Genomic DNA, 27,791 nt, shown 5'->3' on the forward strand with positions numbered 1-27,791 from the left:
CGTAACCATCTGAGAAACAAGCACGGAAGCGAACACAGGCTTGAGGAGTGAGCCTGCCACCAACTACATGTTGCGGGAAAGTGATTTCACGCGTCTATCCATCGGGTCTGTAAACACTGGGGAGTCCTCCACGGGCACCACCGTGGATTTATTGAAACTGGAAACAGTGTGGTCCACCCTAGGTGACACCGTCCAGCGATGCCCCCAAAGACTAAAAAGCAAACTGTTTCTCCACGATCCATCTGCAGCTGAAATATGGCTAAAGGAAGTGACAAAACGTCACTAGAGGCCAAAAGAGCCCTGAGCTACACAACAATGGTGCCAATAGAAACTATAGGAGAAGCACAGGGAAAATGGCCGCTGCCCTCACAATGCAGCTGCCCACATCCAAGATGCCGCCGGAAACGGTGCGAAAGACAAATAAAATGGCTGCTGCCCTTAACATGATGCAGCCTGGCTGACCTCACCCAAAATGGCAGCCGAAAAACAACACCGCCAAACAGGAGCCCAGGAACCCTGGCCACTGCGGGAATCCTCCAAAGGAAGCCCCCCAGGACAAGGTAATACCCCAACACCCCCCCATACGCAGTGGGCGTCGCCAGAGGGCCCCCATATGGAGTAGGGAAGCAGGGTCAGTCCAGACCGGCCAGGGGAGACCTCACAGAGACCGCAGCTCTGAACATCCCCAGGAGTGGGCTCACATCACCATCAACCCCCCCCCCCCCCCCCGTTGGCTGTCCCAGGGACACGGGGGGGGTAGTATCACTGACCATACCATGGATCACGGGCTCCGCTCCGATACAGCTCACCTCCCACCCTGAGTGGGGGGGATGTCAGCCAAAGAGGCGACGCTGCAACACAAGGGGTTCCAGGGTTGATGCGTCCCGGTGAAGAAATTTCTCCGCAGGCTCGTCCCCATCCGTCGGGGCACCATCGTGGCGAGACCTGGGCGTACCACAACCTGCACACGCTCGTAGGCCAGGCTGGGGTACCATAAGGATCTAGATTATCCAGAGTGAAGCCCAGCCTGGCTGTCGTTGTAGTTCTCCAAGAGGATCCCCCTGACTAGCTAGCGTTAGTGAGTGAGAAAATAAAAACATTTTCAAAGAAAAATTCAAAACTGAGACAGGAGTCCCAGCATGGTATCCTAGTCCTGCTTCTGAGCTAGGCTGCAAAAAACTAAATAGTAGCTCTGAGTATCTGAGGGTAACGTCTAGAGGGACAGCCCCTAAGGTGTGTCTAAGTAAAAGCTTTTAATGAAGTTTTCACTACCTAGCCTGCTCCTGCAGAGGGCGCTATTACCCAATAGTGAAGAATACTTGGAAGGGCTGCGTCTGTCAGATAATGTAAAAGAAATCATTTTTTCATGTAAATAAAAAGTGTCAGAAAAGGCTTGGTCTTCAAGTGGTTAGAAGAGTGGGCGATGTGTGGCATAAGCTTCTAATATTGGGCATAAAATGCCAAGATAGTTCAAACACCCCCTAAATGACCCCTTTTCAGAAAGTAGACACCCCAAGCTATTAGGTGAGAGGCATGTTAAGTCCATGGAGTATTTTATAATTTGCCACAAGTTTCAGAAAAATGTAATTTTTTTTTTTTTTTTACACAAAGTTGTCACTAAATTATATATTGCTCACACATGCCATAGGTACAGTGTCTTGCGAAAGTATTCGGCCCCTTGAACTTTGCAAAATTTTGCCACATTTCAGGCTTCAAACAAAGATATAAAACTGTAATTTTTTGTGAAGAATCAACAAGTGGGACACAATCATGAAGTGGAACGAAATTTATTGGATATTTCAAACTTTAACAAATAAAAAACTGAAAAATTGGGTTTGCAAAATTATTCAGCCCCCTTAAGTTAATACTTTGTAGCGCCACCTTTTGCTGCAATTACAGCTGTAAGTCGCTTGTGGTATGTCTCTATCAGTTTTGCACATCGAGAGACTGAAATTTTTGCTCATTCCTCCTTGCAAACAGCTCAAGCTCAGTGAGGTTGGATGGAGAGCGTTTGTGAACAGCAGTTTTCAGTTCTTTCCACAGATTATCAATTGGTTTCAGGTCTGGACTTTGACTTGGCCATTCTAACACCTGGATACGTTTATTTGTGAACCATTCCATTGTAGATTTTGCTTTATGTTTTGGATTATTGTCTTGTTGGAAGACAAATCTCCGTCCCAATCTCAGGTCTTTTGCAGACTCCATCAGGTTTTCTTCCAGAATGGACCTCTATTCCCTGTCCCTGCTGAAGAAAAGCAGGCCCAAACCATGATGCAGGCCCAAACCGTGATGTGTTCAGGGTGATGAGCTGTGTTGCTTTTACGCCAAACATAACGTTTTGCATTGTTGCCAAAAAGTTCGATTTTGGTTTCATCTGAGCAGAGCACCTTCTCCCACATGTTTGGTGTGTCTCCCTGGTGGCTTGTGGCAAACTTTAAATGACACTTTTTATGGATATCTTTAAGAAATGGCTTTCTTCTTGCCACTCTTCCATAAAGGCCAGATTTGTGCAGTATACGACTGATTGTTGTCCTATGGACAGAGTCTCCCACCTCAGCTGTAGATCTCTGCAGTTCATTCAGAGTGATCATGGGCCTCTTGGCTGCATCTCTTCTTCTCCTTGTATGAGCTGAAAGTTTAGAGGGACGGCCAGGTCTTCGTAGATTTGCAGTGGTCTGACACTCCTTCCATTTCAATATTATCGCTTGCACAGTGCTCCTTGGGATGTTTAAAGCTTGGGAAATCTTTTTGTATCCAAATCCGGCTTTAAACTTCTCCACAACAGTATCTTGGACCTGCCTGGTGTGTTCCTTGTTCTTCATGATGCTCTCTGTGCTTTAAACGGACCTCTGAATCTATCACAGTGCAGGTGCATTTATACGGAGACTTGATTACACACAGGTGGATTCTATTTATCATCATTAGTCATTTTTGTCAACATTGGATCAGTAAGAGATCCTCACTGAACTTCTGGAGAGAGTTTGCTGCACTGAAAGTAAAGGGGCTGAATAATTTTGCACGCCCAATTTTTCAGTTTTTTATTTGTTAACAAAGTTTGAAATATCCAATAAATTTCGTTCCACTTCATGATTGTGTCCCACTTGTTGTTGATTCTTCACAAAAAAATTACAGTTTTATATCTTTATGTTTGAAGCCTGAAATGTGGCAAAAGGTCGAAAAGTTCAAGGGGGTGAATACTTTTGCAAGGCACTGTATATATGGAATGACATCCCAAAATATATTCAGCTTCTTCTCCGAGTACACATGAGTGATACCACATGAGTGATACTTTTTGGGAGCCTGTGTACGGGACCCCAAAACTCAATCACCATCTTCAGGTTTTCTAAGGGCATAAATTGCTTTTTTTTACTTCCTCACTACCTATCACAGTTTCGGAGGCCCTGAAATGTCAACATAGCCCAACCCCCCCCCCCCCCACCCCACCCCCAAATAACCCTATTTTGGAAAGTAGAAACTTCAAGCTTTTTGCTGATAGGCATGTTGAGTTCATGGAATATTTAATATTTTGCCAGAAGTATTTTTTTTTTTTTTTTTAACACAAAGTTGTTACTTAAATGATATATTGCTCAAAAATGCCATGGCTTTATGTTAAATGACACCCCAAAATACATTCTGCTGCTTCTCCTGAGTACGGGGATACCACATATGTGAGACTTTTTTTTGCAGTCTAGCCGTGTACAGGACCCCGAAAATCAATCGTTGCCTTCAGGCTTTCTAAGGGTGTAAATTGTTGATTTCACCCCTCACTACTTATCACAGTTTCGGAGGCCATGAAATGCCAATATAGAACAAAACCTCCCAAATGACCCCTTTTTGGAAAGTAGACACTACAAGGTATTTTTTTGCTAAAAGGCATGGTGAGTATTTTGCAGCTCTCTCTTTTTTTTTTGAAAATTAAGAAAGGAAAAGGAAAATGTATTTTCTTTTTTTTTTTTTCAATTTTCAAAACTTTGTGACAAAAAGCAAGATCTGCAAAATATTCAAAATCACTCTTGTGCGGTCTTGGCATTTCATGGCCTCCGAAACTGTGATAGGTAGTGAGAAGTGAAATCAACACTTTTAAGTATTTTCTGATGTCATTTTACATATAGCCATGGCATGTTTGAGCAATATATCATTTAAGTAACAACTTTGTGAAAATAAATAAATAAATTCGCATATTCCCGATACTTGTGGCAAAATATAAAATATTCCATGGACTCAACATGCCTCTCAGCAAATAGCTTAGGGTGTCTACTTTCAAAAAAGGGGTAATTTGGGGGGGTTTGTGCTATCTTGGCATTTCATGGCCTCCAAAACGTTGCTAGGTAGCGAGGAGTGACATCAACAATTTATGCCCTAAGAAAGCCTGAAGGAAGTGATTTGTTTCCGGGGTCCTATACGTGGGCTAGACTGCCAAAATGTCTCACACATGGGGTATCCCTGTACTCAGGAGAAGCAGCACAATGTATTTTGGGGTGTAATTACACATATATTCAGGGCATGTGTGAGCAATATATAATTTCAATGACGACTTTGTGTAAAAGGTTTTATTTATTTGTTTTTTCATTTTTCAAACACCTGTGACAAAACAATTTAATATGCAATGGGTTTCAGAAAATTCCTTGGGGTGCCTACTTTCCAGAAAGGGGTGTTTTGTACTGTGCTGCCATTTTAGCACTTCAAGAAAATTGAACAAAAAGGTAGCTGAAATAGTAGGATCAAACCTCCCCAGAAGCACTGGAAATACAAAGATTTGACCTCATGTGAAGGAACTAGGCTACAGGACGCTGCCCCTTGCTGGGTGCATTGGGACCTTAGATTATAACTGCCCTGGGAGGATAAGTGACGTTTATGAGGTCAAATCATTGCATTTCCAGTACTTCTGGGGAGCTTTGATCCTACTATTTCAGCTACTGAACAAGGAATATGCTACCTTAATTCTAAGTACAAACTAGATACTACAATAGGATTATTATCAGCACCATGAACCATTTACTGATTGATCATTAAATTGAGCTGCATATGCCTGGTTCACCTCCGGTGCCTGCCGGATAGACGTAATCTGCTCTGCCTTTGTCTCAATGGGAATGTCGGTCTGACTGGTCTCTCTAGCCCTGAGGAAGCATAGCTGCGAAACGCGTCGGATTGCTGGGGACCCCTAGACCCCGTACAACAGAGACAACTGTACTATTGGTATAGATGCACCGGCACTCCTAATAGGAATATATTTATATATATGCTGGTTGTTGCTATATCTTTTATATATGTGAATATAATATTAAAACCCGCGCTTAATTGATGTGTGTTAGTACTACCTGCAGCTGCTGCTCACTTCGGAAAAAACAAGAGAACGATAAGATAATATAACCACAGCGCTATCAGGCGTATATATTAGATATGTGCTTAAAATGTAAACTCAATAATAAGTGCAAAAAAATATTTTTTGCACTTATTTTTTTGCACTTATTATTGAGTTTACATTTTAAGCACATATTTAATATATACGCCTGATAGCGCTGTGGTTATACAGGGAGTGCAGAATTATTAGGCAAATTAGTATTTTTGAGGATTAATTTTATTATTGAACAACAACCATGTTCTCAATGAACCCAAAAAACTCATTAATATCAAAGCTGACTATTTTTGGAAGTAGTTTTTAGTTTGTTTTTAGTTTTAGCTATTTTAGGGGGATATCTGTGTATGCAGGTGACTATTACTGTGCATAATTATTATTAGGCAACTTAACAAAAATCAAATATACAGTATACCCATTTCAATTATTTATTTTTACCAGTGAAACCAATATAACATCTCAACATTCACAAATATACATTTCTGACATTCAAAAACAAAACAAAAACAAATCAGTGACCAATATAGCCACCTTTCTTTGCAAGGACACTCAAAAGCCTGCCATCCATGGATTCTGTCAGTGTTTTGATCTGTTCACCATCAACATTGCGTGCAGCAGCAACTACAGCCTCCCAGACACTGTTCAGAGAGGTGTACTGTTTTCCCTCCTTGTAAATCTCACATTTGATGATGGACCACAGGTTCTCAATGGGGTTCAGATCAGGTGAACAAGGAGGCCATGTCATTAGCTTTTATTCTTTTATACCCTTTCTTGCCAGCCACGCTGTGGAGTACTTGGATGCGTGTGATGGAGCATTGTCCTGCATGAAAATCATGTTTTTCTTGAAGGATGCAGACTTCTTCCTGTACCACTGCTTGAAGAAGGTGTCTTCCAGAAACTGGCAGTAGGACTGGGAGTTGAGCTTGGCCCCAGAAGCTCATCTTTGATGATACCAGCCCAAACCAGTACTCCACCTCCACCTTGCTGGCGTCTGAGTCGGACTGGAGCTCTCTGCCCATTACCAATCCAGCCACGGGCCCATCCATCTGGCCCATCAAGACTCACTCTCATTTCATCAGTCCATAAAACCTTTGAAAAATCAGTCTTGAGATATTTCTTGGCCCAGTCTTGACGTTTCAGCTTGTGTGTATTGTTCAGTGGTGGTCGTCTTTCAGCCTTTCTTACCTTGGCCATGTCTCTGAGTATTGCACACCTTGTGCTTTTGGGCACTCCAGTGATGTTGCAGCTCTGAAATATGGCCAAACTGGTGGCAAGTGGCATCTTGGCAGCTGCACGCTTGACTTTTCTCAGTTCATGGGCTGTTATTTTGCACCTTGGTTTTTCCACACGCTTCTTGCGACCCTGTTGACTATTTTGAATGAAATGCTTGATTGTTCGATGATCACGCTTCAGAAGCTTTGCAATTTTAAGAGTGATGCATCCCTCTGCAAGATATCTCACTATTTTTGACTTTTCTGAGCCTGTCAAGTCCTTCTTTTGACCCATTTTGCCCAAGGAAAGGAAGTTGCCTAATAATTATGCACACCTGATATAGGGTGTTGATGTCATTAGACCACACCCCTTCTCATTACAGAGATGCACATCACCTAATATGTTTAATTGGTAGTAGGCTTTCGAGCCTATACAGCTTGGAGTAAAGCCCCGTACACACGTACCGATGGTCGGCTTACAAATGTTCCTCTTTTCTCCCCGGGATGTCGGTGTCTGCTGAAAAGTGCAAAGACAGCACAAGGACAGCACAAGAATTTTGTCCGCCGACTGCAGAAGTGATGTCATGTAATGGTTAACTTTCCCTGTGTTTTCTATTTTCTGAGCATGCCCAGTCTTGCAAATCTGCGGTCTGTCGGCCGAATTGTGTACTGACAGGCGAACAATCGTCCGTTCTGGTGTCGGCATACAAATATTTTCATGTTTGCACGAAAGACTTTTGTCCGCGGATTGTGCGCAGACATCTGTCGGAGGCACCATACTAACACGCGTACAATCGGCAGATCCTTCGTCCACCGACGTTTGTATGCCGACGATCGGTACGTGTGTACGGGCCTTTAGACAACATGCATAAAGAGGATGATGTGGTCAAAATACTCATTTGCCTAATAATTCTGCACTCCCTGTATTATCCTATCATATCTTTTATATATGTATGTCTGTATTTTTTTACTTCTTTGTGAAATAAATAAATTGTTTCTTTTATCATATTTCAGTGTCATAAATGTGATCGTCCCTTCTTATTGGCCATGAAAAAAAAAACCCCACCTTTCTCTTTTTGGTTTTCAAGAAAATTTAGTTTATTGGATATTTTTTTATAAGAAAAAGTAAAAATGTTATTTTTTCTCAAAGTTTTCGGTCTTTTTTCGTTTATATAGCAAAAAAATAAAAACCGCAGAGGTGAACAAATACCACCAAAAGAAAGCTCTATTTGTGGGGGAAAAAAGGACGTAAATTTAATTTGGGTACAGCATTGCAGTTAAAGTCACGCAGTGCCAAATTGCAAAAAATGGCCTGGTCATTAAGGGGGTAAATCCTTCCGGTCCAAAAGTGGTTAAGATCTATCTTTGTTGCACAGACTTTTTCAGTTGGTTTAGTTCCTGCCTCGTATGTTCTCTACGATTGCTCTGCAAACATGGTGTTCAGCCTGTTTTTTTTTTTTTAACTAGAGTTGTTACGCTTTAAATCATCACAGTAAAGTGAAGGAAACCTGCCCAACAACTGGGATCTATTGACAGTTGAGTCACGAGTGATTTAATTAAGGGATTAATTAAGGCCCTGTATTGATTTACCACACAAAATAGGGTCTTTATTTCATATTTACAGTACTGTATATCCACACTTTAATAGCAGGTAGACCTTCAACATCTAAAAGTTGGCAAAGCTGACCCTCTTGTGAAATTGCTAGCTGCCCTGTGTAATGCTGATCCATATTTATTATTATATCCTGAACCACTAACTGCTGTAAGTAAAGCAAGGGTAAAATCTGAAGACATAAAATCAATATAACGTATTTGAGAAGAGGACAAGTCCCTGTAAACGCGTCATGCACACCCCCTCTCCCGACATCCACCAGGCATTTTAACAGCAGTCATCGTCATGTGCAGCCTAGAACACCATACTTCCATACTTTGCGCTGGCTGACTCTCTGTCATCCTCGGTCTCTGTTTACCCAGTGATATCTACAGCCTCACCTTGCAAACCTGCTTCGCTGACGCCTGATGACGGAAGGCCCAAGAAGCGCTAAGTGCCCAAGTAGAGTGCGCCTTGACAGGGAAAGGAGGAACCTGACCCTTGATCGAATAGCAACAACCAAAAAATGTACTCACGAAGCATGGTAATAGCACACATGTAAGGAAAATGGAGCCAATCGCCTGCAGGACTGCCAGGAAACTCCTATGGTGCTGGATGACATGATGGAGCCCGCATATGCCTCGCTTTTGACAGATCGGATCGGATGTCAGCGGACATGTCTCCGCTGACATTCGATGCCCCACAGAGATACATGAGGCATCCGTTCAGATCCGCCAAAAAAAAATGGACAGGCGGATCTGAACGGTCTGCCTTTGTGAAAGGGGCCTTAGGGCCTCACGTACAGATACAATCACTGCATCTACCAGCGCCTTTTCGTGCATGGTAGCATACCTAAAGGAATCATCCTCGCTATCAGAGGATTCCAGGAGCGTGGACAGAGACCCAGCAAGGTGACCCATGTCTGCGGCCACCAAATCAGATTCAGGATCAGATGAGGCAGGGGAAGGCGGGGGGCACTTTTGCTAGCCCGTCGCCCGCAAGCCGCCTTCACCCGGGACACATTGGACTCCAGGACTGCCGTCAATGCATGGATGGATGGTTGGGACCCAGAGGGCCCTGCAGCCTCAGAGAGAGGATCACGTGAGGAAACATTCTCAAAAAACTGCATGAGTCACCAGGGGAACCCCACAAAAGTGTAAAACACACTGCTAAGGGACAACCCCCACTGCGCTGGCAGCACCACCAGGTCGCCAAGCACAAGGAACAGAGCAATCCTCAGCAGAGAGGGAGAGGACCCCACCAGACTCGCCACCCACCGACACAGGCACCTGCCATCACCAGGAGAATCTGCACTACACGTGCAGCGATCAGGAAGCTAAATGATTCAGGAGTCAGCACCAGCGGATAAGGAGGGGCTCCCACAATCGAAATTGCCGCCCACGGTGCTCCACTGTCATGGCCACCACTATTTGCAATGCAAACCACAAGAAAATGGCCGCCGGACTACACAAACATGCATGCCGTGTATAGGAACACACAAGGCTACAACAAAATGGCGGCGCCACGAGGCCTACAGGGGACCCAGAAATCTGGAGACCACGCCTCTGGACAGATCCAGGCAGGACAAGGGGCTCTGGCAGGAGCCCCCAACATGTACCACCCCCCCTCCCCCGCCAGTCGATCGTCTGGTCGCCAGCAGCGCCCCTCTGCCCCCATCGCCAGTTAGCGCTCAGCCACCCACCCCTAAAAAATAAAAACATCCCCAGCGTATGTGGAGGGGGGGGCAGGATGAGGAATTTGGCAATTTTGCCAAGCAGGGGGCCCACATCCACCCCAAAACCATCCAGGGGTAGAGGGGGGACAGCTACTCATTATACCAAGAACCAGATGAGCCCTGCTCCAGACAGATCCTCCTCTTCATCGAAATGGGGGGCTGTCGGTCAGGCATGGTTTCCTTGCATGTAATTTAGTATTCTTTGCAAAGTGAAGTTTTACCTCATTTACTAAGCTCTGGAGCAATCGCACTTGCAGTGCACAGTATATTTGCCTTTAGTAAATCAACCCCATTATTTATATCAGTAATGTTAACACCTCAACCTCTGTGCAAGATACGCCAGACCTTCAGAGCGCATGCGCCGCTGGTGTCTGTGGCTGCATGCAGTGTGAATTTTTCCTAAACCGTGCAGGTTTAGGAGATATTAATTTTACCTACAGGTAAGCCTTATTATAGAAACATAGAATGTGTCGGCAGATAAGAACCATTTGGCCCATCTAGTCTGCCCAATATATCTGAATCCTATGAATAGTCCCTGGCCCTATCTTATATGAAGGATAGCCTTATGCCTATCCCATGCATGCTTAAACTCCTTCACTGTATTTGCAGCTACCACTTCTGCAGGAAGGTTATTCCATGCATCCACTACTCTCTCAGTAAAGTAATACTTCCTCATATTACTTTTAAACCTTTGCCCCTCTAATTTAAAACTGTGTCCTCTTGTGGTAGTTTTTCTTCTTTCAAATATGCTCTCCTCCTTTACCGAGTTGATTCCCTTTATGTATTTAAAAGTTTCTATCATATCCCCTCTGTCTCTTCTTTCTTCCAAGCTATACATGTTAAGGTCCTTTAACCTTTCCTGGTAAGTTTTTCCCTGCAATCCATGTACTAGTTTAATAGCTCTTCTCTGAACTCTCTCTAGAGTATCTATATCCTTCTGGAGATATGGCCTCCAGTACTGCATACAATACTCCAAGTGAGGTCTCACCAGTGTTCTGTACAGCGGCATAAGCACTTCTCTCTTTCTACTGCTTACACCTCTCCCTATACATCCAAGCATTCTGCTGGCATTTCGTGCTGCTCTATTACATTGTCTTCCCACCTTTAAGTCTTCTGAAATAATTACTCCTAAATCCCTTTCCTCAGATACTGAGGTCAGGACTGTGTCAAATATTCTATATTCTGCCCTTGGGTTTTTACGCCCCAGGTGCATTATCTTGCACTTATCCACATTAAATTTCAGTTGCCAGAGTTCTGACCATTCTTCTAGTTTTCCTAAATCCTTTTCCATTTGGCGTTTCCCTCCAGGAACATCAACCCTGTTACATATCTTTGTGTCATCAGCAAAAAGACAAACCTTACCATCGAGGCCTTTTGCAATATCACTTATGAAGATATTAAACAAAATTGGTCCCAGTACAGATCCCTGAGGTACCCCACTGGTAACATGACCTTGTTCTGAATGTTCTCCATTGACTACAACCCTCTGTTGTCTGTCACTCAGCCACTGCCTAATCCACTCAACAATATGGGAGTCCATGCTCAATGACTGCAGTTTATAGGCTTACCTGTAGGTAAAAATTAAAAAGCAGGAGTATACTACCGCTTTAATAAATGAAAAAGTGATAAAAACCTATTAGCGATCCGCAGCAAACACACTGGAGTTGATTTACTAAAGGCAGATATACTGTGCACTGCAAGTATACTGCAAGTGCAGTTGCTCCAGTAAAGCAGGAAAAATTTGCACAAAATACCCAATTACATGCAAGGAAAAAAAAAACAAAAAAAAAAATAATGCATTTTTGCTTGCACATGATTGGACGATAGAAATCAGCAAAGCTTCCCTTCAGGTTTATAGCACAGCATATTTGTCTTTAGTAAATTAACTCCAATATGTTCCCACACCAATAACAATAAACAGTAATAAGCGGTGTTGCGCTTCTCAATATTGTGACCCAAATAATCACCTACAGCACATAACTTAAAAATACAATTAAAAAATCCACAGTTACTTATATTGACAGAAATATATGTAAAACAAATTAATATCAGACACTACAATCAGTCCCAAGGTGGATATATTCTATAGTGTAATAAATCAAAAAGAGTCTGATTATACATTGCTCCGAGTGATCCTGCATCCATTCATCTTGTAAAGATTAGTCTTTAATTATGCGCTTCACCATAAATCAAAAGTTCTCCACCAATAGGAATGCCCACTCACCTGGATCCTGGACCTGTAAATAAATATACAGGCAGTCATTCATCCCCGCCCCCCCTTTTCTTCCTAGCCAGTTTGTTATAGCTTTCTTTATCTTACTGTATAAATGTTTCTCCAATTTTGAGATATCTTGCACTTCAGTTGACAGGCTCCAATACTATTATAGATTTGAGCCTTCTTTTATTTGCTAGCTGTGAGTCATGATTACTTGCTCTACATTAGTGGCCCTCAATGATATACCTCTGTCATTGCTGGTGTTTTATTATTTCGATAATATTTACCGAAGTGTTTTTTCAGTGTGCTTAGCAAACAAAATATCTGTTATGTATATGGTGCAAGTATCTTTGTGCTTTCTAAAAAAAACTGTAATGATAAAAAAATACATGAAAACACAGTTCACAAAAGTGCTTTCACAGGACACCAATTACTCCATCCATTCACTAGGCTCCTCAGAGAAAAGGTATAAGAAGTGATCTTGAATAGTAGCAGGTCCCCTTTAAGGCTGCAGTCACACTTGTGCTTAGCTTTTTACCGCGTTTTTTTACCGCGATTTTCAGGCGTTTTTGGAGGCAGGCATTGACATCTATCAAAAACGCTGGTAATCAGCCCAAAAAGAAGCTCATGTACTTTTTTCAGCTACAGGCGTTTTGCAAAACGCTCAGATGTGAACAGGGGCCATTTAAATGAATGGGGTTTTACTTGTTGGGCGTTTTGGAACGTTTTTTTTTAGCGTTTTTGGAGCTGAAAAACACTCAAGAACGCCCAGGTGTGAATGGAGCCTAAATGAATGGCATCAGACTCCCCACCTATTTTCTGAGCAACTCACAAAAGGAAAAAAGAGGAGGCGGCCTCCAATAGTGAAGTACTTTTAAATAAAGTTTACAATACACGAACCACAATAAAAACGCACTCACATCCTATACTTGGGTCTAAGACTCATTACAAGCATTAAGATATACAATGTTCTTTTGTACCACCATTTTATCCCAAATTAAAAGTTTGTAAACAAAAAAAAAAAAAGTAAGTCACTTGGCACTTGGCTCCACCCTTCACGTTACACCATTAAACCACATGGCTTCATTAGGATAGAAAGCCAAGTGATGAGCTCCTGCTTTATGCTTTATATAGGAAACAATAGGCAACAATCGCGACCTGACCAGGAGGAAGGAATACAATTCCAGGACCATATTACCGAGCCATAACTAACTGGGGTAGAGCTAATCACTTGGAATACACTCTGATTACATTTCAGCTCAAAGTGATTGGCCCTGCCTCCAGCTAGTTACGGGTAGGTAATGTGGTAGCGGCAATGTATTACTTCCTTCCAGTCCAGTCGCCATAGTTACTTATTGTTTACTATATATACCAGGAGCCTGTTACTGGGTTTCCTACCCTGATAGAATTTATCCACTTTGGGACTGATTGCAGTGTCTGATATTATTTTGATTCATTTATATTTCGGTCAATAGAAGAAACTATGGATTTAAAAAAATTAAAATTCAGTTATGTGCTTTAGGTGAATATTTGGTTCACAATATTAAGTAGCCCAACACAGCTTATTACGGTTTATCCTTAACATTAGTGTATTTTATGTTAGGCCCAAGACAATATCTCTTCTTCCAATGTTGCCCAGGAAGGTCAAAAGAATGGACACCCCTGCTGTAGAGGAAGACCTTTCCGGGTCCCTCCCACAACTCTGCACTTTGCAGGAGCTGTGCAGCATAGTGAGGATGTCACCATTACAGTGACCTGAAAAAGTATTCATACCCCTTGACATTTTCCACATTTTGTGATTTTACAACCAAATACCTAAATTTATTTTATTGGGATTTTATTTGATAGATCAACACAAAGTGGAACATAATTGTGAAGTGGAAGGAAAATAATAAATGGTTTCCAAAATGTTTTACAAATAAATATCTGGAGTTTGGTGTGCATTTGTAATCAGCCCCCTTTACTCGGATACCCCTAACTAAAATCTAGTGGAACCGATTGCCTTCAGAGGTCACCTAATTAGTAACTAGAGTCCATCTGTGTGTAATTTAATCTCAGTATAAATACAGCTGTTCTGTGAAGCCCTCGGAGGTTTGTTAGAGAACCTTAGTGAACAAACAGCATCATGAAGGCCAAGGAACACACCAGACAGATCAGGAATAAAGTTGTGGAGAAGTTTAAAGCAGGGTTAGGTTATAAAATACCCCAAGCTTTGAACATCTCACAGAGCACTGTTCAATCCATCATTCAAAAATGGAAAGAGTATGGCATTAGTGCTACCTACCAAGACATGGCCATCCACCTAAACTGACAGGCCAGGCAAGGAGAGCATTAATCAGAGAACAGCCAAGAGGCCCATGGTAACTCTAGAGGAGCTGCAGAGATCAACAGCTCAGGTGGGAGAATCTGTCCACAGGACATCTATTAGTCGTGCACTCCACAAATCTGGTCTTTATAGAAGAGTGGCAAGAAAGCCATTGTTGAACTAAAGCCAAATGCAAGAAGCCATGTGGGGGACACAGCAAACATGTAAAAGGAGGTGCTCTGGTCAGATGAGACCAAAATTGAACTTTTTGGCCCAAAAGCAAAATGCTATGTGTGGCGGAAAACTAACGCTACACATCACCCTGAACACACCATTCCCACTGTGAAACATGGTGGTGGCATCATGTTGTGGAGATGTTTTTCTTCAGCAGGGACAGGGAAGCTATTCAGAGTTGATGGGAAGATGGATGGAATCAAATACAAGGCAATCTTAGAAGAAAACCTATTAGAGTCTGTAAAAGACTTGAGTGGGGCAGAGGTTCCCCTTCCAGCAGGACAACGATCCTAAACATACAGCCAGAGCTACAATAAAATGGATAAGATCAAAGCACAATCATGTGTTAGAAAGGCCCAAAGTCCAAACCTAAATCCAATTAAGAATCTTTGACAAGACCTGAAAATTGTTGTTCACAGATGCTCTTCATCCAAGCTGACAGAGCTTGAGCTATTTTGCAAAGAAGAATGGGCTAAAATTTCACTCTAGATGTCCAAAGCTGGTAGAGACATACCCAAAAAGACTTGCAGCTGTAATTGCAGCAAAGGGCGGTTCTACAAAGTATGGACTCAGGGGGGCTGAATACAAATGCACGTCACACTTTTCAGAATTTTTTTTGGTAAAAATGTTTGAAAACCACTTATCATTTTTCTTCCACTTCTCAATTATGTGCCACTTTGGGTTGGTCTATCCCAATAAAATACATTACTGTTTTTTTTTTTGTTCTAACATGACAAAATGTGGAAAATTTCAAGGGGTGTGAATACTTTTTCAAGGCATTGTACATATACAAGGCATTATCTGGATATGCAGAGAAATTTGGTACACGCCAAGTGAAGTTGAAGCCTTTGCGGCTATTGAGATTTAAATAAAAGTTTCTGTGCATCATGTTCAGTCTTAACACAGGAATTACATTTTTTTATGAAAAAAAAAAACAAATCCCCCCAATCCTATATATGGCTACAGTTCAGTTTTAATCTACAAAACAATAAACAAGTGAGATAATAATAGACATTTATACAATGGTTAGTTATGCAGCTCATAACACGCAATTCTGTTAGTCTTGAATTAGTTGCAAGGTAGAAGAAATCTGGCATACCTGAGTGCAGCCCTTGAGGGACAGGCACCGCAGCCCCCCGCAGCCCTTTACCAGAGCCTGGATCCCATCTTTGCTGATCTGATCACACCATGAGATGTTCAGTTGCTCCAGGAGGGGGCAGCCCTCACTGTCATGCACAAAGAAGGGATGTTGATTAGAAACCCTTCCATTTATCAGAAACACATACATTCGGGCTATTGCTTGTAGGGCATTTGGCAAAAATAAGGTCTGGGTTTACGGTTGCCACCTCATCCCGTTAAAACCTAATACCTATTAAATACACAGGTTCTGTGGCTGATTAAGGTGGTAAGTAAGCTCATCTGGTGCCTTATCTGCATTAAATTAGCCTCAGAACCTGTACAATTAATGTGTGTTCCATTTTAAAGAGATGAAGTGGCAATCCTATCTGGGTCCCACAGCGTTATTATGACTGGATCATCTCCAATCACTTAAATTACAAGTACTAACAGATGTATTATTTTTAAGAAAACCCACAATAAGAGAGATACAGAAGCTGGGCCTTCAATCTGAAAATGCATTTTTGACTGGATCTCTCTGGTTTCCATACTTTTGAATCACACGCAGCCAGGAAAATCAGAACCCCTGATCTGTGTACTTGTTCTATATTAGTGACTCAAACTAGCGAATTACTGTATTTTCTGGCGTATAAGACTACATTTGAACCTCAAAAAAATCCCCCAAAAATGGGGGGTCGCCCTATACGCCGAGTATAATATCTCCAAGGTAACCTAAGTATAAGTATTACCGGTAGATGTAATCTCTCAAGACGCTGGCTGTGTGGGAATCCTGTACCGGTATACCGTATGTACCGTAGCTCAGGCTACATACAGTATACCGCGCTGAGCCAATCACGGAGAGCGATGTATTCTATTATTGAATGCAAAGCCTGCTCAGATTGGCGGAGTAACATCAGCCCGCCTCTCTGACTCTGCCAATCCGAGCAGGCTTTGCATTCAATAATAGAATACATCACTCATTGTGATTGGCTCAGCGCGGTATACTGTATGTAGCTGAAGCTACGGTACATACGGTATACCGGTACAGGATTCCCGTTCAGCCAGCGTCTTGAGATTACATCTACTGGTAATACTTAGGGTACCTTGGAGATATTATGAGAGATTACATGTATTACAGTACTTGGGGTACCTTGGAGATCTATGAGAAATCTGATGTTTTTCAATGGTGTTGCCTTGCTTCGGAAGGGAGGTAGTCTTATACGGCGAGTATAGCCCAAAACCTATGTTTTAACTTGAAAATTAGGGGGGTCGTCTTATATGCCAGAAAATACGGTACTTAAATCAGCAAAACAGCTGGGTAACTAGCATTCTCAGAGGCCCTCAATGGTAGCCTACATAGACCTCTCCCTTCAAGTTTCCTTTAGGCTGCATTCACATCTGAGTGATGCAGGAGCGTAGAGTTCTTTGGCGGGTTTTTTTTTTTTTTTCCAAAAATGCTCCAAAGTAGCTCCTGTACCCTTTTTGAAGCTAACTTTGGCATGTTTTTGTGCTTTTAGTTGTGCAACAAATCACCAGTTTCTTTAGTGCATTTTGGGTGCCAGTGCCATTAACAAAGAATGACACCTAAATATGCATTCTATGCTTTTACAAACACGGGCAGAATCGTACTCAGATGTGAACAGGGCCTTAAGGTACCTATGAGCACCAGATTAGCTGGCAACAGTATATTTAATAGAATAGGGTGTACTTTCTTGTGGCCAGATGTGAAGGACCCAGACATTTGGTTCTTGGGCTAAGCTTCTAGAATATGTTCTACACAAGAAGCAAAAGTGAAATTGTGGAGAAGCATTTAAAAGCAATATGAGCAACTTATATCAAAGTGACAAAATCCCAGCTTACTGCCTTCTATACATCTCCCTTCACCTGTGCATACTATGAGTATTGCAGAGCATCTGGCTCTTTTTTTACAACCAAACTTGTTTTTTTATGTTTGTTTGTTTTTTTTTTTTGTTTTTTTATTAAAACACTGCACCACAACTGCAAGCTTGTGATATGGTTTTATTGACTTCAATGGGCAGGTTTGACAGGCAATGCTGCCTGTCAAACCTGACAAGCCAAGGTAAATTAGCAGTGGGCACAGAGTGTCATGACTGTGGTATGTGTGTGTGTGCAAAAGCTCCAAAAGGCTGCATATTATTTTTTGAGGGAGGTGGTAAAACTGTGGCTTACCCACCTGTTTTACTTCCTCCTTGACACCAGTGTAAACAAGGTTTTAAAATGTTGAATGAAATTTTAAATTTTCTTTTATGTGGTCACTGCATTGTTTTCTTAATCTTACCCCGTTTTGGTCTCCTTTATTTTCAGCTGGTGGGCCTGCTAGTAGCACATGTCCTGTCCTGGGGTGACAATTAGGGATGCACCAATCCAACTTTTTGGGTCCCGATACCGATCTTTTGCTTTGTGAAATCGCAGATCCCGAGTCCGATCCGGAAGTACTGTTTTGTGAGCTTATAACAAAATAATACTTCCGGATCGGTATCGGCAGATACCTTATAACATTGTGCATTCAAAATCTAAAATGTCATGGGTTTAGTCTTTAAGAGGTTAAACTTCCCTCCTCCGCAGACGGAACGAAAAGATACATTGTAATCATTGTGTTTACTTAATTGGGAGAGTTGAAAGGCATTTGCAGGAGGCTCTTTTTTTTTTCTTTGACAGCTGTTCTCTGCTCCCTCACAAGCTATAAAGAGCAAAACCGGATCGGCCCGTGGATCTGTTAATTTTACCGATCCCCGATTCAGCTATTTTGCCCGTATCGGGGCCGATATCCGATCCGAATATCGGATCGGTGCATCCCTAGTGACAATACTCACTGTAATGTATTTATGGAGGAGCAGCCTTGTCACCCTAGAACAGAAAGTGGGTTAGAACTAGAGAACAACCCCACTATGAGCCTCTATAACATAGGGGGAGGTGTTTGGTAGTCCACAAAAGTGATTTGGGCAAGGTTGATAACACTAGCTGGGATTTCAGTGCAGAACAGGCAGAAAGTTATCCGCATTTCTAGAATTAACAATAATTTTTTCAATTTTTATGGTTATAAAGAGGCAAAACATGGGGATATGTGCATGTATCGGAGATTTATACTATATTGATTTTCTTTTTATTCTACCTCTATATATACACGTTATATGCAGGTACTGCAACTGCAAGTCAAGCTAGTTTTGGATAACTTTGGATTGAGTAGGAAGAATTAGTGACTTTTATCAGATTTTTACTATTAGTCCCCGTTCACACTGGGGCGACCTGTGAGGCGACCAGGTCGCCTCACAGGTCGCCGTAGGTCGCCTTCCATAGGGAAGCTGCGGACCCGTTCTAATAGGAGCGACACAAGTCGCTCCGACTTAGAAAAAGGGTCCGGAGCTTCTTTGGGGCGACCTGGAGGCGACCGTCATAGACTTCAATGTTATGAAGTCCGTGCCGGCCGCTCCGAGGTCGCGGGGCGAGCAGCGCGCTGCGACCTCAGAGGTCGCCCCGGGAAGTAGCGTCGCTGCTAGGTGAACGGGGCCTTATTCGGGGCTCACTTTCTGCTCTCCTGACAATGTTTTACCAGATAGTAAGTGCTGGGAACTTTCCAAAGGCAAAGCCGACAAAAAAAAAAAAAAACACTTTTCTTTAGTGGGGGAGGGCAAGAACCACTGTCAGATTTTTTTCTGTCCCTTTATCATTTTTTTTCCTCATTTCCTGTCTAGTGGAACCATTTTCAGCAAAACAGGAGGTGAGAGGAAACTTCTCCAACGAAGTCGAAGAGTTCTAATTCTTCCCCATTCTATCCAAAAAGTAACCAAAAAAAAAAAAGGGCCTGCCTAAAAAGAATGCATGGGTAAAGTAAAAAAGAAAACATACAGATCTCTCATGTTTTTGGCTTGACATACACTTAAAACACGGTGTGTTGCTAAATGAATCCCCACATTTCAAAAAATACTTTGTAACTGGGACCCTTTCACCTGTATACGGTCAACATGAAACAAAATAGGTGTAGTCTGAAACATCATGCTTGAGTCTAGTCAGATTTTCTGGAAACAACAAGTTTTTTGTTTTAATATGTGGTGTCTGACCCCAAGCAGCCTACTCATATAACAACATACACAACAATTTTCATTTCATTTCATGACACTGAAAGATGATATAGAAACATGATTGCAAATCTCACCTGAGAGCCTTTAGGGATAAGTTAGTAATGGAGGTGCATGATGCCAAGTCCAAATGTCTGAGTTTACAACAAAATTTACTGAGGCTAGACGAGGTTCTGTAAGGAGGACAGACATGTAATGGCTCACAATGTTGCACGTCCCATAACAAAGCCCAAGTCATTTTCTTTTTTTTTTTTACACATTAGACACTGGGTTTAAATATAGCCAAACAAACAAACTCACATGGGCTTTATTAAATGCTAAATTTACTCAATATTTTTTCAAGCCAAACTTTAGCCAGCTATACAAAGTTTGAGCCCTCTATTGTACTCAGTGGAAGAGAGCCATGTATATAGAGTAGGGGAAACGTGTGTATCAGAATCCAAGAGAATACTCCAAACACACCTGTCCTTGCTTGTGATATACACGATCCTCCCGATTGGTTTGTGAGTGCAAATTTTGGTTTAAGGTTAGTGCAATATACAGTATATTAAAGTACTACTCCATATTAGTGCTAAATTTTCAGTGTTTGAGGAACCCATGCTCCCTCACAGACAGCAGGATATAGAAAGAGGCTTTCCCCTCAAGGTCTGTGTACGCAGTTTCACGTATAACAATTTATACTATTTGATTATTCCCTTTACACGGGCCTATTGTTTTATTTTCTGCTTATGTTATCATCCTGTCTCTGTTATGAATAAGAGAGCTCTGCTAAAGCTGGCCATAGCGAGCTGATAAAACGAAAAAAAAATATAAAAAAACAACACAACGAATTCCCTCATCCACACAATTAAGTTACATAGAGGAATTTTCCTTGCTGTGCTACTGTATTCTGAAGCAGAGCAGTCTCCACTGTCAGAATGTAAGGAAAAAGGGCATGAACTATGCCCTCCATTTTTCCTCATGGGGCTGTGACAGGGCAGGATAGTATAGGTGAGCATAGGCTATTAGTTAGATAAGGCATAAGGGTCTATGAGGGGTCAAATGAACTTTTGACCCGGCTCTCTAGGCTCTCTCCCTTCCCGCTCAAAAAGGGCTTGTATCTGGGTAGAATTTGAGTTCCCCTGGCTTTCCCGCCCAATTTTTCCCTGTATCTGGGGAGAATTGAGTCTTCACCCCGTTTCCCGCTCTAATCTGCCGCCCAAAACTGTCAGCCGGTCAGTTCTGGTTCTCAGTTTGGGGCTTCTTGCCGCCTGTTTCCTCAGTTCACCTCAAGAAGACAAAGAAGAATCTTTTACTTTCCCCTCCCCCCTTCCCTTGGCTGTCGCGGCCGAAATTATTATTTGCGGGTCACCTTTGTTTGATGCAAAGGGGGACAATGTGTGTTAAAGTTTTTGAGTTAAATGTGGATAAAAATGTATGATGTATTATTTATTTACCGCCTGGATCATGGTCATCGGGTGTGTTACAGTGTTAAGAGTCGGTTCACACTGGGGCAACACGACTCCTTACTACTTCGGGAGGTGACTTGTCAGTCCCGTGCACCATGACTTCGGAGCGACTTGCAGGGACTTCACATAATGGAAGTCTATGCAAGTCGCTCTGAGGTCGCCCCGAAATAGTACAGGACCCTTTTTTAAGTCGCGGCGACTTGTGTCGCTCCTATTAGAACGGGTCCTGTAGCGGTCAATGGACCGCGAGGGAGCGCGAATTGTCAGGCTGACAAGTTGCGCTAATGTGAACCGACTCTTAACATATAGTTGTGTTTTTTAATTAATTATTTATTTATTATTTTAAACAAATAATAATTGGCCGCGGCCTATCCATTTTTTATTCCATAAACAGATGGTGTGGTGTCTTTTATTTAAGGTATTATTTAATAAGTTAAGTAAGGGTTATCGTGGCTACTGCCCCATACACTGTCCAGTGCTGTAGCTAATTGGCTGCATGCACTGATTAAGGCTCGGTTCACACTATTGCGATGCGGGAAGGCTGCGAATTCGCAGCCTGTTCCCGCATCGCACACGCACCCCCGGCAGTTCACACTGCCATATGCGATCCGCTGGGGGTGTCAATGTAATCTTAACGACACCCCCAGTTTGATCGCATATCGCAGTGCGATCGTGCAGTTCGCACTGGATCGGATCGCACAAGTGTGAACCGCTGTGCGATCCGATCCTGATGCGGCAGCAAAAATGCCTCCTGTGCGTCTTTGCTGCGGGTGCGGTGCGAATTTAGCCATACAAACTGTATGGCTAAACTCGCACCGCACAGCTGATCGCATGTCATGTCGGAGCAGTGCGCTCCGACATGACATGCGAACCCGGCACACGCAGAAGTGTGAACCGGGTCTAAATGAAAAATCTAAAAAAAACCCTGTTCGAGAGAAGCCGATTCTCAGATCAACTTCTTTTGAGGGGGGAATGGCCATAGATGATAGGAAATACGTCCGGTCTTTGCTAAACTGGAGGATTTTTGATTGATTTAAATTTGACTACACATTGTCAGTTTTAATCATTAGCAAACGTCAGCCAATCAAACCTAAAATGGCTGACTGCAACAGAAACTTTGCATTCAAATTATAATTAACTGTATACATGTGATGCCCATGAAATTTGGGCAGCCAATGTTGCATCTATAGATTACAAACAATATATTTTGAGGTAGGGGGAAGAGACACAGAACGTTAAACACCTTAACACCTGAAAGGGCACATTTTGCTATAAACAATACAACGAAACACCATTATCCACCTTTGCCCAGACAGACTACTCACGTGTCAGTGATTTTGGTGCAGCCATTCAGGTTTAAAACTTCAATATTCCTACAGTTTTGAGCAAAGGTTCTGCAGAAGACACAGAACACAGTTTTAAACGGATGTAAACTAGGACAGTACAAAAATTATGGCAAAAAAATAAAAAAAATAAAAAGGCAGACCTGAGAGCATTATCTCCCACACCCAAGCATCCACGTAAACTTAGTTTGCGTAAAAACCCACCACATCTTTTGGATATATTCTCTACTACTCGGCCCTGGAAAAGAGAAGATTTCACATGGAGGACTTACAGAGAGGAGGCAATAGCAATCTGGAAATCAGTGCTAGCCGACTAATCAAAGAACAGATTAAGAAATAATGAAAACAACATAGCTACCTCAATATCCCTTTGAAAGTCAAATAAGTCGATTCTCTGCCAATTGCTGCCATCAAGAGCTAGGACGTTCCAAGCCTGAAAACATCAAGTGATGTACTGATCAAATTATAGCACAACATTATAGTGTCAAAACAAGACAAAATGCCAATAAAACAAGTGATTATTTTGCCTGCATCAAAAGGTACTGTATATTCTACTTTGGAGGAGAAAGAGAGAAAATTATAAATATACAAACCCCCTACTGCCCTCAAACATGTGATCTCCCCACCTGTACCCACTACAATTAGTGGTTGGGGTATCCATAGACATGACAGTCTATAGCTAGATCTAATGATGATCTGGCATCCCCTTTCCCCTACTGATAAAACCAGCACCAGCATTTACTGTTCTTTCCACTTGCCTCTGTAGTGAAGTTGGAATCTATCACTGCAGACAGAGTACTGTAGAAAAGCAATTCAGCTCCACACTGGGCTCAGCTGCATATCAGAGACTGTGGTTACTGAGCTCAAACAGATCACATTTAGAGTCCATTCACACTGCCGCGACTTTTCACACATTCACACTGTCGCCCCAAGTCGCTTGACATAATAAAAGCAATGTTAATCAACGAGTGCCGTCTTAATTGGCACTACTGAAGTCGCTCCGACTTTAGAAAAAGGGTCCTGTACTACTTTGAGGTGACTTGTATCCGACTTGTCCCATAGACTTCAATGGGAGTCGCCTCCTTATCTTATTTGAAGTGACTTGTGATCCGACTTTCCATTAAAATGGTCCTGAACCAGAAAAAAATATAATTTTTCTTAGAATTTTTAGTAGCGCAGGGATGGGTATCCGCTCCACCTGGACGTTTTTATTGCAGGCGTTTATCGGGCATTTTTTGGGCGTCTTTGGAGGCAGGCATGACATCTGAACTCTGTGTAGGGGTATATATATATATACACACACACATATATGTATATATATATACACATACACACATATAGGTGTAATAGGAGTGGAGCCACATCCATGCAAATAATTTCATTAGCGCATGGATGTGGCTCCACTCCTATTACACCTATATGTGTGTATGTGTATATATATATACATATATGTGTGTGTGTATATATATATACCCACCCCTACACAGAAGTTCAGATGTCATGCCTGCCTCCAAAGACGCCCAAAAAATGCCCGATAAACGCCTGCAACAAAAACGCCCAGGTGGAGCGGAGTCCCATCCCTGCGCTACTAAAAATTCTAAGAAAAATGATGGTTCTGGGTCATGTTTAATCACACAAAAAAAAGTTCTTAGAAATTGTCGTTTTTGATAGAGAGCCAATTATTGAAAAAATTATTGAAAAAAAAAATGTGATTTCTTTGGATTCAGTGTCTGGGGGGTCTAAAAAGTGTACCTGTGAAGTTTCAGCTCTGTAGCATGTCCAGAACCAGAAAAAAAAAAAACAGATTATATTCTGATTGGCCAAATACAAAGTCGTACAAAGTCGTCTATCATACAAGTCGCGCTGAATGCGCGCAAAGTCGCGCTAACAAGTCGCCCCTTATGAGGCGACTTTCTGGTCGCGGCAGTGTGAATGGGGTCTTACTGTTGGATGGATGTGGCTACATGTTTCGAGGGTATGCCCCCTTTCACAAACCTCATCTCAAGCAGTATCTGATGTGCAGTTAAGCCTAGTTTGAGGCTGAATTGCCTGCCTCCTATCAGCCTGCCAGCCTTTTGTGAGAGATTCAAACTTCACGCTGAGCAGCCACCGGACATCACTGGCCCCGTTGTGTGTGGTTCAACAACTTTGGGAAGATGGGGCTGCATTTAAGGAACTTTTACTTTATGAATGACAGTAATCTGCAAAAATGTTAGGCAGATGTGAAAAAATGCTGTAAATTAGGAATGCTTTCAGTAATAGTAGTGGTAATACTATTATCAATAAAATGGGAAGTAAGTAAACAGAAGAGAAATCCAAACCAATTCAATATTTGGTGTGACCACCTAGAATTTAAGTGGTTTTGAAGGTCAAAAGCCTTCAAAACAGCTTCAATTCTTGGTTCACTTGCACACAGTTTTTAATGGAACTCAGCAGGTAGGTTGTTCGAAACATCTTGAAGAACTAACCACAGATTTTTTTGTGGATGTAGGCTGCCTCAAATTCTTCACGTAATCCCAGACAGTCCCAAACTTGCAAGGAACCTCCACCATGTTTCAATGTTGCCTGCAGACACTCCTTAATGTGCCACTCTCCAGCCCTTCTGCGAACAGCTCTTTGACTCATCAGTCCAGAGCAACTGTTGCCTTTTTCTGCACCCCAGTTCCTATGATTTTGTGCATAGTGGAGTCGCTTAGTCTTGTTTCCTTGTCAGAGGTATGGCTTTTTGGCCAAAATTCTTCCAGGAGGATCACTTCTGGCCAGGTTTCTCCGGACAGTAGATGGGTGTACCTGGGTCCCACTGGCTTCTGCCAGTTCTGTGCTGATGGCACTGCTCGACATCTTCCATTGTCAAACGGAAGCAAGCATGAGGTGTCTTTTATATGCTGCATTAAGTTTCCTTGACCAACCATTGCATCTACGGTCCTCAGCCGGTGTTCTCAATGCTGAGAAATACAGGCAGATCCTCAATGCTGAGAAATATACACAGAAATACAGGCATTATGCCAAACCATCCAGTAGATGTGTGACTGGCCTCGAATCTATTCTGCAGCAGAACAGCGACTCCAAACATACATCTAATGTCATCAAGAATGATCTTGAGCATAAAGAAAAACAAGTTTTTCTCAAGCAGGAAAAACAAGGAGTCCTGGAAGTGATGGTTTGGCCCCCGACAGCGCACAGATCTCAACATCATCGAGTCGGTCAGGGATTACATGAAGAGACAGAAGGATTAGAGGCAGCCTACAACCAGAGAAGATATGGGGTTAGTTCTCAAAGATGTTTGGAACAACCTACCTGGGGTTAGTTCTCGAAGATGTTTGGAACAACCTACCTTCCGAGTTCTTTCAAAAACTGTGTTCAAGTGTACCTAGGAGAAAAGATGCTGGTTTGATGTCAAGGGTGGCTACACCAAATATTGTTTTGATTTCTATTTTTCTTCTGTTCGCTCACTTTACATTTTATAACTTGCACAGTACTGTGAGTACAACCATTGTAGATCTTTAAACTTTGGTTCTTAAAGGTTTAACTGCACCAACCGTGGGTCATCTCTGTTTTTTTCTTGTTTATGTATAAAGGCGGCAAGATAGTGTTCCAGCATAACATGCAGGCATGTTACAGCAATTCCTGATAAGAAACCTGAAGCACCACACAGATAGCTTTGCTTCCTGTATGCATCTCAAGCCTTTATTTTTTGAGATTTGGCTGAAGAGTGCCCTTAACCACCTAAGCCCCAGAGGATTTGGCTGCTCAAAGACCAGGGCCTATTTTGCGATTCGGCACTGCGTGACTTTAACGGACAATTGCGCGGTCGTGCAAAGCTGTACCCAAATGAAATGGATGTCCTTTTTTTTCCCACAAACAGGGCTTTCTTTTGGTGGTATTTGATCACCTGTGCGATTTTTATTTTTTGCGCTATAAACAAAAAAAATAGCGTAAATTTTGAAAAAATAACAATATTTTTCACATTTTTTTTATATGAAATTCCCCCCAAAAAATGTAAAAATCCAAATTTTTTTAACATTTTAGACCAATTTGTTTTCTGCTACATATTTTTTGTAAAAAAAAAAAAATCGCAATAAGAGTATTTTGATTGGTTTGCGCAAAAGTTATTGCGTTTACTAACTAAGGGAAAGATTTATGTAATTTTTATTTATTTTTTTTTTTAACTAGTAATGGTGGCGATCTGCGATTTTTTTTTTGCGGGATGTCGACATTGCGGTGGACAGATTGGACCCCTGACTAACATTTTTGACACTTTTGGGGGTATCAGTGACATTACTACAGTAATCAGTGCTATACATATGCACTCTTACTGTAAAAATGACACTGGCAGGTAAGGGGTTAACTTTATTAGAGATCCAGGGGTTAAGTGTGTCCCTAGGGGCGTGCTTCTGTCAAGGGGCGTGGCTTTTGATGTAACCACAGAGACATACGATCTTACATAGCAGGATCATATAGTCTCTGCTGTTACACCAGGGAGAATGACAGGCGGCTTTGTTTACATTAGTCGCCTGTCTTTCTCCCTCTCCAGCGGGAGATCGCGAGTGACCGGCGGACATCGGAGCCGCCGGTCACTCGCGCGGGGATGGCTGTGAACGAGCGGGGGCGGGAGCTCCCCCCTACAGGCTCCTGGGAGAGCGACGTAGTACTACGTCGCTTTGCCCAGGAGGGGCTGACTACTGCAGTAAATGTACTTGCGACGGTCGGCAAGTGGTAAAAACAGGCTTTCAGCTGGTCTTAGACAGCAAAGGCACTTGAAAACTCTCACTCACCTAAAAATCTGCTTTTAAAGTTAATAATTCTCAAAGATTCTTATAAAACCCAACAGAAACTGTAAAGTTGAGTTTCAGTTGGTTTCTAAGGACTCATTCACATAGAGAGCCTTTCACTGTGGGAAAAAAAGCATATTTCTGCACCTTGTGTTCCAGGCTGTGGCTTTACATTAGTAACTTCAAATGCAAGGGTTTACTTGCAAACGGGCAGAAATGCACCCCTGGACCCAGTCTGGTGTCCAGGATGATCTGTCCCTTGGTTGCAAATAAACACTCAGAAGTGCAGTTACCAGTGTACAGCCGCAACCGATCATTAATTTGCACAGGTGGCTGTATGCAAACGCCTGTCACTCCCAGGCACAAAA

General features: G+C 42.3%; 1 protein-coding gene across 2 annotated transcripts in view; it reads right to left on the reverse strand.

The window, feature by feature from the left end:
* FBXL20 (F-box and leucine rich repeat protein 20) overlaps positions 1-27,791 on the reverse strand; it is a 266,578-nt gene that overhangs the window by 133,526 nt on the left and 105,261 nt on the right. For both annotated transcript variants that reach the window (XM_082272996.1, XM_082272997.1), the window contains exons 4-8: positions 23,010-23,084; positions 22,795-22,889; positions 22,634-22,702; positions 19,938-20,033; positions 15,747-15,873 (exon numbers count right to left, since the gene is read on the reverse strand). In XM_082272996.1, coding sequence (XP_082129122.1) covers positions 15,747-15,873; positions 19,938-20,033; positions 22,634-22,702; positions 22,795-22,889; positions 23,010-23,084 — 462 coding nt within the window. The remainder of the gene's footprint in view (positions 1-15,746; positions 15,874-19,937; positions 20,034-22,633; positions 22,703-22,794; positions 22,890-23,009; positions 23,085-27,791) is intronic.

Source organism: Pelophylax lessonae (assembly GCF_965119305.1).
Source record: "Pelophylax lessonae genome assembly, chromosome: 11".
Classification (NCBI taxonomy): Eukaryota; Metazoa; Chordata; class Amphibia; order Anura; family Ranidae; genus Pelophylax; species Pelophylax lessonae.